General features: G+C 41.6%; 1 protein-coding gene across 3 annotated transcripts in view; it reads left to right on the forward strand.

Moving 5' to 3' along the window:
* Positions 1 to 13234, forward strand: part of brat1 (BRCA1-associated ATM activator 1) — a 104636-nt gene that overhangs the window by 37856 nt on the left and 53546 nt on the right. For all 3 annotated transcript variants that reach the window (XM_059653882.1, XM_059653883.1, XM_059653884.1), the window contains 3 exons: positions 1009 to 1103; positions 6748 to 6866; positions 9300 to 9486. In XM_059653882.1, coding sequence (XP_059509865.1) covers positions 1009 to 1103; positions 6748 to 6866; positions 9300 to 9486 — 401 coding nt within the window. The remainder of the gene's footprint in view (positions 1 to 1008; positions 1104 to 6747; positions 6867 to 9299; positions 9487 to 13234) is intronic.

A 13234-nucleotide genomic window follows, 5' to 3' on the forward strand; every position in this document is an offset into this window, starting at 1 on the left:
GAGTCACAGTATAAGGCTTTGAAGATGATAATCTGTCAACAAAAGTGCTGCACTTGCAATGTACCAGTGGATGCTGTTGAAAGCGTTTAAATCAATGAAGATGAGAACAGGTGGCTTCTGATATTCCCTAGGCTCAGCACTTCACTGTTCCAGAGCACAAAGATTTGCTCTCAACTCGATCTGCCACCCTGGAAACCGTCATAAAATATACTGTCTACAAATATCATTCTTTGTTTATAGAGGTACTTCCAAATGTTTCTCCTTAACGGTCTCACCCTAATTCACAGACAATACCCACTAGTTCTAGAATCCCCAACCAGTGGAAATAGATTATGTGCCCTGTCGTTTTCTGTTATTATCTTGAAGATTTGGATCAGATCATCCCTTAACCTTCTAAATTCTGGAGAAAATGGGCCTAATTTATGTAAATTCTAATTCTTAATTTACATAAATCCCCTTATAACTTACTCCCTCAAGTCCAAGTATCACTCTTGAAAAATCTATGTTCTATTAAATTACCTTTAACTGGTTCTAACCCACTTCCGAAAAAGCTTAGTTGTTAGCACAGCATTAGATTGAGACCTTGCATAAATCATTGAAATTGCCTCTCTAGGGCTTCAAAATATGTATTCCCTAGATTGTCACTAAATTCCAGTAACTTTGAAAGATTTCATGCACCCTGTCAATCTATGATATTGTCTAGTAATTTGTAGATTTTCTTTGTAAGGCTTGTGAGACATACATGTAATGTTTATCTAAAAACAGAAACCAAAAGAACTGCAGATGCTGTAAATCAGGAAAAAATACAAAAGTTGCTGGAAAAGCTCCGTGCATCTGTAAAGAAAAATAAGAGTCAAAGTTTGGGGTCCAGTAACCCTTCCTCAGAACTGTTAATTCTGATCTTATTTAACAGATGCTGCCAGCCCTACTGAGCTTTTCTAACAACTTTGTATTTTTTTGCAACCTTTCTTCATTGGTTTTAGCTAATCTTTTATATATTTTTTGTAGCCCACAGTCACTGAGAATGCAGGCTGTGACAACACTATTCCAACCATTGAATTTCATCATTGCTGTGACTTCAATCCAAACCCCAGAAGATACAGGTATATTATATAAACGATTATCCAACAATCCCAATAACAAAATCAATACTGCTTGTGCTTAATTTTAACTTGCAGTTAGAGATCTTAAACTTTATGCATAAAGAATTCTGGAAGTATTTAAGTGTAAAGCCCTATCAAGCTTGCAGAAGCTGTGGGGAGCCATCATGCACTCAAAGGAATGCAGAAGAATGAGTTGTCGGGTGTATAAAAAAGTCTTCCATAGAATCCCTGGAATGTGGAAACAGGCCATTCGGCCTGACACCAACCCTCCAAAGAGCACTTCACCCAGACACTTCCCCCTGTCCAAACTTGTAACGCTGCATTTCCCATGGCTAATGCACCTAACTCTCACATGCCTGAACCGAATGCATAATTTAGCATGGCCAGCCCACATGACTTTCACATCTTTGGACTGTGGGAGGAAGCCGGAGTACCCGGAGGAACCCCACGCAGACACGGGCAGAACATGAAAACTCCACACAGACAGTTACCTGAGTGTGGGATCGAACCCAGGTCCTTGGCACTTTGAGGCAGCAGTGCTAACCACTGAGCCACCTCCTTGTTCTTAATACAGACCCAATTACCATTTTTAGTGGCAACATTCATAAGATTCAAAAGGGTCGTGAAATAATTCAGAGGCAGACAAATGATCCTGGGTTTTAAACCCTTGAAAGGTTATGAGTCTAATGCCATAGAATGGACTAATGCCGTAAAACAATAGAAAATAGGTTCAGGAATGGGCCATTCGGCCCTTCAAGTCTGCACCACCATTCAATACGATCCCGAGTGGCTGATCATGTAATCTCAATAACCCATTCCTGACCTCTCATTAATCCCCTTAGCTGCAAGGGCCTCGCCCAGCTCCTCCTTGAATATATCTGATGAACTGGCCCCCAACAAGCTTCCTGTGGGAGAGAATTCCACAGGAACACAACACTGAGTGAAGAAATCCTTCCTCATCTTAGTCCTGAGTGGCTTACCCCTTATTCTTAGATTGTGACCCCTTGTTCTGGACGTCACCAACATTGGGAATCCAGTTAGTCTGTCCAAGTCACCCTGCAGCCTCTTAGCATCCTCCTCACAGCAGACACTGCCACACAGCTTAGTATCATCTGCAGATTTGGAGATATGGCATTTAGTTCCTTCGCACAAATCATTAATGTACATTGTGAACAGTTGAGGTCCCAACACTGAACCCTACGGTACCCCACTTTCACTGCCTGGTACTCTGAAAAGGACCAGTTTATTCCAGCTCTCTGCTAATCAGTTCTCCATCCATATCAATACATTACCTTTGTTACTATGAGCTTTAATTTTCTGTATTAATCTTTTGTGTGGAATGTTGTCAAAAGCCTTTTTGAAGCCCCGGTACACAACATCTACTGATTCTCCCTGTTCCACTCTCATGATCACATCCTGAAGAAAATTCCAAAAGATTTATCAAACACGATTTCCCTTTCGTGAATCCATGCTGACTAGGACCAATTCTGTTACTGTTTTCCAAATCCTTGGTTATCACATCCTTAATGATTAAGTCTCGATTTAGTGTAGTTTTGGCAATACAGACTTGGTCGGCTAAAGGGCCTTTTCTGTACTCTATGATTCTATGAAAAGTGCAAATGAAAATAAAGCTAAATTGATCACTGGGAGACTTGATTTTTTTTTCAACAAAGTGATTATAAAGAGATGAATAAGCTTTACTTTTGTCCCCACTATCATTTCATGTTCCACTACACACAAGCACCCTATTTCATGTAAAGTACTTGCAGTTTTATTAATTTTTTATTCTCAATCTAGAGTTGTGTGTTTTTTTGTTTTCCATTCACAGCAGATGTTGGCAATTGGGCTTGTTCCAATTATAAACAAGATGAGTAACCTTTCTAATCCACATCTACGAGACATCTTATGCAGAAATATTCACTGCTGACTTGGCAGTTTTACTTAAGGAATTATGACATGCTCAGTATTGATTTACTTATCTCATGCGACCTGATTCACTCTGCAATCAGGGAAAATATTGATCTGTAGAATTTACAGCAGAATACCTGTAACTGATGTCATCTGAAGAATTGCATGCTAGACTTGATACAATGGCCTGCAACTTGGTGGAGCTGAATTAGTGTTGGGAAGTACAGGTTTACAGAATCTTCTTTAGCTTTTATTTGCTGTAGGTTTTCCATTCATTAGACAAACAGTCTAATTGGCAATCTGTGGCAGAGATTACAGTGAAAGAATATGTAGGTTGAGGGATGGGCTGAGAAACTGGTTGTGGCTGCACTGAAGATGATAATCATGTGATGGTTGGGTGTGTTGAAGTGGTTGTTCCAAAGGGTAAAGTGTCAGGGTGTCCTATTGAAGGGCTAGATCGTATTTATGGACAGTGGAATGTGGTGGGTGGATAAAATAGCTGTCTGAGGCGTAGCAGCGTGATCACTTGTCACAATGGCTATCAGAAGAATAGAGCTAATTGATATCTATGGCAGACTATCAATCCTATCAGCAACAAGCATGGAGAGCCAACCTATGTTTGAAGGTGTAAGAAGTTGACAACAGTGAGGAGTTAGAGGGCCCACTAGCCGTGAGTTAGGCTGGCGGATTGGGATTAGGGCCAGTGGAGTGTGAGTAGCTATACAAAGCAGGTAGAGAGAGATAAAGAGGAGAGAGGCTGCAAGGGTTGAAAGAGAAGAGAGAACGCTAGGGAACCTCACCTGTCACGGGGCTGAAGAGAAAGGCTGTGAGGCGTTGGCACAAAAGATGGAGAGGATGCAGCGGTGAGTTCCAGACAGAGAGAAGGCGGCTGTGGAGGCAGACTGAAAGAGAGAGGATACAAGGATTGGGGAGAGACAACAATATACTGCTGGGTAGTGAGAGGAGGTTACAAGTCTGGGACAAGGAAGACTTCAATAGTGTGATTGAGAGTGCTGAGGGCATAAGAGACAGGTTGCATGGTGGGCAAAAGAGGAAAATTGTGGGACAGTAGGGAGTGTGGCTCCAATCGTAGAATCTTTACAGTGTGGAAACAGGCCATTTGGCTCAACATGTCCACACTGCCCCTCCAAAGAGCATCCTATCCAGACCAAAGCACCCTGAGGAAACCCACGCTGACACAGGGAGAATGTGCAAACTCCACACATAAGAGCCTGGAGCAGGAGTAGGCCATGCGGCCCTTCGAAACTGCTCCGCCATTCAAATAAGATCATGGCTAGAGATAATGGGAACTGCAGATGCTGGAGAATCTGAGATAACAAAGTGTGGAGCTCGATGAACAGAGCAAGCCAAACAGCATCTTAGGAGCATAAAAGCTGAAGCTTCGCGCCTCGACCCTTCATCAGAAACGTCAGCTTTTGTGCGAAGACATGCTTGACCTGCAGTGTTCATCCAGCTCCACACTTTGTTATCTTTTACAAGATCATGGCTGATCTTTTTGTGGATTCAGATCCACTTACCTGCGCTCTCACCGTATCCCTTAATTCCTTTATTTATTTTTTAAAATACCTTAGCTTTAAAACATTTACTGAAGTAGCGTCAACTTCTTCACTGAGCAAAGAATTTCATAGATTAACAACCCACTGGGTGAAGAAGTTCCTTCTCAATTCAGTCATAAATCTGCTCCCTCTAATCTTGAGGCTATGCCGTCTTGTTCTAGCTTCACCTGCCAGTGAAAACATACTCTCTACTTCTATCTTATCTATTCCCTTCATAATTTTATATTTTCTATAATATTCCCCCCTCAATCTTCTGAATTCCAATGAATATAATCCCAATCTACTCAGTCTCTCCTCATAAACCAACCCCCTCAACTCCAGAATCAACCGAGTGAATCTCCTCTGCACCCCCTCCAGTGCCAGTACGTCCTTTCTGAAGTAAGTAGACCAAAACTGCACGCAGTGCTCCAGGTGTGGCCTCATCAGCACCTTGTACAGCTGCAACATAACCTTTTCTGATGAAGGGTCTAGGCCCGAAACGTCAGCTTTTCTGCTCCTAAGATGCTGCTTGGCCTGCTGTGTTCATCCAGCTCCACACTTTGATATCTCGGATTCTCCAGCATCTGCAGTTCCCGTTGTCTCTGCAACATAACCTTTCTGCTTTTAAACTCAATCCCTTCTGCAATGAAGGACAAAATTCCATTTGCCTTCCTAATTATTTGTTGTACCTGCAGACCAACCTTCCATGATGCCTGCACAAGGACACCCAGGTCCTTCATGCATAGCAGCATGCTGTAACATTTTACCATTCAAGTAATATTCCTTTTTACTAACACTCCTACCAAAATGTATGACTTCACATTTATTTACATTGTATTCCATCTGCCAGACCTTTGCCCACTCACTCAATGTATCTATGTTCCTCTGCAAAGTTTCACAGCTCTCTGCACACTTTGCTCTGCCACTCATCTTAGTGTCATCTGCAAACTTTGACACCCTACGTGTGGTCCCCAACTCCAAATCATCTATATAAATTGTAAATAGTTGCGGTCTTGATCCCTGAGGCACACCACTAGTCACTGATTGCTGACTGCTGACACAGACAGTGCTAACTACTAAGCCATCGTGCTGCCCTGGTGGGTGCGAAAGAGAGTTTGCAAATTGGGTCAGAGAGATAGCAATGTGAAGACGAAAGAGCAGTTGCAAGGCAGGAAAGAGCATGAGGCTGTAAGGTGGAGAGAAGAAGGTTTCATGGTGAGAGAGGGAAGCTCAACAGAGGAAGCTGAAGTGGGAAGGGACGATAGAGGGTGCAGAAAAGCAGCTAGTAAGAGAAGAGAGGAAAGGGAAGAGGCCTGAAAAGAGAATGAGCAGGTTTATACCTGTCAATATGCATATATACAGCTAAATAGGAACCAGGAAACCTGAAAATCATTGAGATAATGAATTCTTTGTACCTGAATCTGGAATCTCAAAGGCTGCATATGTTAATTATTGGGGGAATGCTATTGGCGCTATTGTAATGTAGACTTTCAGTTGCTAAATTTAAATATGAGCTGCAGTTAAAAAAAACATAGTAACTACCTGATTAAAGCCATTCAGTTTTGAGTATAAACAATGGAAACACATTAGCTGTGATGGCACCAGTCTGTAGATGTGTTTAGGGTGATGCATTTTTGTATGTAAGCAGTCTTCGATTATTTTGAAAATAAAACCTTTGTCCTCTCTCCCCGACTTTGCAACTTCCCTCTCTGACCACCTGATCATCCCTTCTCATGCAACCTCTCTCTTTAAGCCTCTGTCAATCTCCCCTCCCCAACTATTGCAGCTTTCCTCAATCCACCCTTAAGTTCACCCTCTCTGTGTGGGGAGACAAACTTAGCTAATATTTGACTCTTCTTCAGAAAGATGTTGAATTGTTTTTATATGCTTTTGACAGAAGCAGAGAAGGAGCAAGGGAGTAGATGGAGTAGAGGCCCAGTACAAAAGACAAAGGGATAGTTAACCACGGTTAGGGAGAAAAGGGGATGTAAAATGAGTGTAAATTAAGATGTGAGAGAAGGAGTCACCTCTACGAAAATTGGATAGAGAAAATGAGGGGACCAAAAATCCTTCTCCTATACCTTCAGAACAGTCTTGATTTTGTCAGTACTAAGTGAAACACTTTGGTATTGCCTAATGTTAACAAACAAATAGTGAAAATGCATTATATTTTACTGTAGTCTTGCTGGATGTATCTTCAGACTATAGAGTCGATATTGAAAACTGCCTATCCAGAAAATCAACATGTATCAACTTGCTCTGTCAAATACTTTCATATCTCTGGGAACTGTTACAAATGGTGAGTGGATAAAACTATGTTAGATATTCTACTGCTGGTCTTTTGGCTCAGTAAGCCTTGGTTTTATACCTATGAGCAGTCAATAAGCAATGAATTTTCATTATCTTGATGTACAAAAAATGTCTGTCTTCTTTCAGCGAATTTTTTTTCATGTGTTTGACTGTGTAGGCGTGAAACCTCCAACCGGGGGCAAAGACTTCGGAGGCAGGCAGGATTCAGGCATGCGGCAATATTTAATTCTTATTCAACCCACAACTCATTAATACAGGAAGAGGGCCAAAGACCTCCGTGAATCTGGCCTCGACGTGAGAACCCAATCATTCTCTTAATCTTTGGCTTAGATCGGAAGACAGATCAATGGCACATTCTCTGGTTTTTACAGTGAAGAACAATATTTTTATAGAACAAAGAAAATTACGGCACAGGAACAGGCCCTTCAGCCCTCCAAGGCTGCGCTGATCGAGATCCTCTGTCTAAACCTGTCATCTATTTTCTAAGGGTCTGTACCCCTTTGCTCCCTGCCCATCCATGTACCTGTCCACATACATCTAAAAAGACACTATTTTGTCTGCGTCTACCACCTCCACTGGCAACGTGTTCCAGGCACCCACCACCCTCTGCATAAAGAACTTTCCACGCATATCTCGCACAAACTTTCCTCCTCTCACTTTGAACTCATGACCCCTAGTAATTTAGCCCCCCACTCTGGGGAAAAAGCTTCTTGCTATCCACCTTGTCTATACCCCTCATGATTTTGTAGACCTCAATCTCCATCTTTCTAATGAAAATAATCCTAGTCTACTCAACCTTTGTTCATAGCCAGCACCCTTCCTACCAAGCAACATCCTGGTGACCCTCCTCTGCACCCTCTCCAAAGCATCCACATCCTTTTGTGTTTCAGTCATCACATGCGTGGGTCACTGTGCCCTTGCTCTTATTCTATGCATCCAGTTCTGTGAAACATCTAATCAGTGTTGGAACAATGAAGACAACCATGGTCTCATGATGTTCAAGAGACATTGTAATCTGTAGTCCTTGGGATCCTTCTATTCATTCTATTAATTTGCATTCCAAGGTGCATCATCAGAGAACTTTTTTCATCATCCTAGAATCCCTACTGTGTGGAAACAGGCTACTCAGCCCAAAAAGTCCACACTGACCCTTAGAGCATCCCATCCAGACCCACCTAATCTACACATCCCTGAACACCATGGACAGTATAACATGACTAATTCACCTAGCCTTCGCTACTTTGGAGAAAACTGGAGTACTCAGAGGAAACCCAGGCAGACACAGAGAGAATGTGCAAATTCTACACGACGGTCGCCCGAAGGTGGAATCAAATCCGGGTCCCTGGCACTGTGAAGCACAGTGCTAACCACAGAACCACAGTGCCGTCCCCGACAATAGAATCAAACCCAGGCCTCTGGTGCTCTGAAGCAGCAATACTAACCACTGAGCCACCATGCTGCCCCCAAGTTATTGGCTGTTCTCCTTCAAACACGTCCCTGACTTGCTTACATTTAAGGACTCCTTGAATTCTGTTGCCCATTGTATTCCTTGCTATCTCTATCAAATTCTCTTACTTCTCATATTTTCCCACTGCTAATTGCTATAGGATTCATCACATTAATTTCTATTTTAAAGTTAGTTTAAGTAAGGCTTTATAATCACCACTACTGTTAGCACTCTTTAGCTAATAAATTGCAAGTCATTTGTCTCTTACAGGATGTGCTTGTTGTGCACTTATGTGTAATTACTTCAGAATCTATCTCTGTGACTATCAGAAATATCTTTAACTAGGACCTATTTCTTAATACTATGAATAGTTTTAAGAAAAAAAACTAATTACTGCAAAATAACTTTAGCTGCTGTTTTCACAGCCGTATGATGAGTCAGACTGATTGCCTTGTGTTCTGAGATTTATTGTCTTTGTTCTGACTGGTTCTTTTCACCTAATGGGACAACATCCTTTCATTGATGAGGCCAGAATCAATCACTTGTCATAGGTTAATGAACGTGTTTAACCCTACAGATTTTTACGAACCACAGTCTCACTAGTTCATCTGTGTTTGTTTCAAATTTTCAAACTGCCTGTCCTTGAACACCCTCTTATCAAACTGTCTCTGATTTCTGTTTGTGTAAGGCCAGCATCTTTTGCCTTGGAGTAACCCCTTCCTAAAGGCTCCATTGTTTCACTTAAATGTTGGAGCAGGCATTTAATAGTGTTTTAATCACTTGTCTGCCATTTTGTGTCTAAACGCTGGAGCAAGCTTTTTGAATTCTGTTTGTCCTGTTGTCGGCCATTTTGTTTCTTTCAAATATGGGCAGTTCCAACAGACTGCAAAGAAAGAAATGCTATTGAGACTGAAATAAATTTATCATACGTTGTAAAATAAAGCTAAAAGTATTGATTTTCTTTGTCTTGATTAGTCCCTGCAGACCACAGAATTGCCATTCAAAGCTTTAATGAAGTCAGTGGTTACAGTACTGCGGCTGTGCATTGGTGCTGCTATTCCCATCACTTCAACTGTTGTCAATATTAGTAGACACCTGATCGGATGCATCAAAGTTCAGAGAGGAGGAATAGATGTATTAGGTGCATTACCTCAGTGGGCAGGTATGAAGCAAAATAATAACATCAATATATGTAAATAAGCGTAATAATGAAGTATTCTCTGTCTCTTAAGTGACTAAAGTATTGAATATAAATGGGAACAGCATTTTATATTATAAGAGGAGAGTACCGGTTGGTTGACAAATAGACTTCAGTTGGTAAAGACATTGTCATGAAGAATGCTTCAGGTAAATAATCACTGACAACGTGACCCTGAGAAATGGTGGAATCACTAAATAATGTGCTAAGAAGTCTGCCTTCAACCAATTTAAGATTGTCACTTGGACTAACAGTGCAGTGCACTTCTATGAGTTGTTAGATGCATATATTAATACTCAGTGTTGAGGTTGGTTGGCTTGCCGAGCTGGTTTGTTGTTCCACAGAAATCTCATTACCCTGCTGGGTAACATCCTCAGTGCAGCCTCCAATGATGTGTCAGTTTGTTTTCCCTCCTGGTTTTTAAACTCTGGGGTCCGTTGAGCCGAATTGCCTGACTTCCGGTTTTCCTTTGTAGTGGAGTGTATATGGGGTCGAATTCTATTGATTGTTTATTGATGGCTTTCTTCATGAAGTACCAGGCTTCTAGGAATTCCCATGCCTGTCTCTGCTTAGCTTGTCCCAGGATTTTGGTGTTGTCCCAGTCGCATTGGTGGTTCTCCTTACCCATGTGGATTGAGATGAGCGAGTATTGGTTGTGTCTTCTTGTAACCTGTTGGTGTTTGTGTGCCCTTGTTGTTAGTTTCCTTCCTGTTTGTCCAATGTAGTGTTTGTCACAGTCTCTGCAGGGGATCTTATAGATGACATTGGTCCTGCCCATGGCAGGAAGTGGGTTTTTAGTTTGGGTGAGCAGTTGTCATAGGGTTGATGTGGGCTTGTGTGCCACTCTAATGCCCAGCGATCGTGGGAGTCTTGTGGTTAGTAGTGATGTGTTCCTGACCTAAGTAGTGTGATGAGTATGTTGGGACCTGTAGCATCTTCCTGATGTTGTTCGTGTAGGCATCTTCTGACCAGTTTTTTGGATATCCATTATCCTTGAAGACCTGGAAGAGGTAGTCTTCTTCCTCTTGGCGTAGTTCTATGTTGCTGCTATGTGTTGTTGCCCATTTAAATAGTGTTCACACGCAGGTCCGTTTATGTGTGTGGGGATGGTTACTATTGAAGTGCAGTACCTGGTCTGTGTGTGTACTTTCATTTGGAGTTCCCCATTTGTCTTGCACTCTACCATGATGTCCAGGAATGCAAACTGTTTGTTCTTCTCCTCTGCTCTGGTGAGGATGTTGTTTGTAAGTGTGTGACTCCTTTAGCTTGGTCCATTTAATAATGACAAAGGTGTCGTCCATGTAGCATATGCAAGTTTTGGCTGGACTAGTGGAAGGGCTGTCCTTTCTAATCTTTGCATCACTGCCTCTGCTGTGAGTCCGGAGTTAGATGATCCCATGGGTGCCCCATTGATTTGTTCGTATGTTTGGCCATTGAAAGTGAAGTGGGTGATGAGGCATAGGTCCTGTAGTTTGAGCATGTTGTCTGTGGAGATGGTTTCACTGGTGTCTTGCTTTTGTTCCAGTAGTGCCAACATTGTTTCCTTTGCTAGTGGCATGTCAGTTGATGTGAATAGGGCAGTGACATCAAACGATATCATGGTCTCCTCGTTGTGTGTTCTCGTGTCTTTGATGGTGTTGACGAATTCTTGGGTTGAGTGCATTGAGTGAGGTGACTTGTTGACTAGGTGCCTGAGTCCCCTTTATAGTACCTTGGCTAATCTGTGTGATGGAGTGCCTGGTAGGGAGACTATGGGTCTAAGGGGTACTTCTGACTTGGGTACTTTCGGGAGGCTGTAGAATCAGGGTGTGTCTTCTTGTAACGGATTTCATTCTTAAGAAGTCTGCTTTGTTGATCTGTCCAGTCTGTTTAATTTTTTTAAGCGTGTACAGGATTTTGTTGCCTGCTTGTGGTGTCGGGTCATTTTGTACTGGCCAGTATGTGTTTTTGTCAGTGAGCAGCACCTGTGCCTTATTCAGTATTACTGTCATGTGTCTTTTGTCTGCTGGTAGCATTGGGATGTTCTTGTCCTTCTTCAGTCCTTCCGGGGCTTGCCTTTCCAATGTGTTGAGGGTGTTGAGTTTGGTCCTCCCGGTTAGTGTCGGGATTACTGTCTGCCTTATCGTTTGTTGTGTTTCTTTCTTGAAGTTGTTGGTCCTCAGTGGCCTCCAGTGTGGCTAGAAATTCTGTTTTGTTGGCGTCCCTGTAGTTATAGTTCAGTCCTTGGGTGAGAACGCAGAGTGTATACTTGGGAAACAGAGAGATCATGTACACAAATTGCACTTTCTTAACTTAAACCCGTGAACAGCAGATGTTTATATTATTTCTCAGGCCAACGCCTTGACCAGCCAGAGTCAACCTGTCTCATTTCAATTTAAAAAAGATTGGCACTGTCAGTCATCATCTCATTGGTGTATTCTCCCTCGCAATACCCCTACCAAACAGAGTCCACTTGCCAACAGTTAACACTGTCTTCCCATACTGTGTAAAATATTTTACCCTAGATATGTTGATGTGTAAAATAAAAAAAAACTTTGAAATAAAAAGACATTTATTCAGTAATACTGACATTGTATAAAAAATATTCAAGTAGAGTTTTGGTTAAATTGGTACTATTAATCCTTGGATAAAGTTCTTCTGTGATTCAAAATTTTAGGTATAGTTTAACAGTAGTTCAAGATTAATAATTTGGGACTTAATTTAGCTCAACTAAACTCAATTTTGGAGTTAACAAATTCAAGGATAAACCACAGTTAAGTAAATTTTGCCTTAGAAGTTTCTCAACTTCTGAGAAAATTCTAGATTTTATTATTTAGAATGGGGTGAGTGAAGACTTGTAAAGAAAATGGAATTTATTCTTCCCCAACTGCCCTCAGAGACTAATTGTTATCTCAGTTGCAACCTTAAACAAAATGTTGCTGACTCTGACATCCTGAAACATGTGCAGTCATATGTGCAGAAATGGCTAGCATGAGGGGTCATAGTTTTAAGCTGGTTGGTGGAAAGTATAGAGGGGATGTCAGAGGCAGGTTCTTTACGCAGAGAGTTGTGAGAGCATGGAATGCGTTGCCAGCAGCAGTTGTGGAAGCAAGGCCATTGGGGTCATTTAAGAGGCTGCTGGACATGTATATGGTCACAGAAATTTGAGGGTGCATACATGAGGATCAATGGTCGGCACAACATTGTGGGCTGAAGGGCCTGTTCTGTGCTGTACTGTTCTATGTTCTATGTTCTATAGCAAAATCTCTGAATCAAATTCACATAAAGAGTGTTAAAAACAAATAACACTTAAAAAGATTATTGTTGATGAGAAAAAAAACTGTTAAACATCATAGATAATAAAATGTGAGGCTGGATGAACACAGCAGGCCCAGCAGCATCTCAGGAGCACAAAAGCTGACGTTTCAGGCCTAGACCCTTCATCTAGGCCCGAAACATCAGCTTTTGTGCTCCTGAGATGCTGCTGGGCCTGCTGTGTTCATCCAGCCTCACATTTTATTATCTTGGATTCTTCAGCATCTGCAGTTCCCATTATCACTGTTAAACAGCATAAGTTTTTATGTAGTTTTTCAAATATCATCTTTTTTTTGGGCACATGTATACGAAAATAAACTCAGATAAGCATGTGCCCTCAGAATTTTGATTGTACTTTGATGACCAAAAACCCTTGTTTTTTAATGCTATATACACATATATGTAAACTGATTTTTGT

The sequence above is a fragment of the Stegostoma tigrinum genome, chromosome 23 (genome assembly GCF_030684315.1).
Source record: "Stegostoma tigrinum isolate sSteTig4 chromosome 23, sSteTig4.hap1, whole genome shotgun sequence".
NCBI classification, from domain to species: Eukaryota; Metazoa; Chordata; class Chondrichthyes; order Orectolobiformes; family Stegostomatidae; genus Stegostoma; species Stegostoma tigrinum.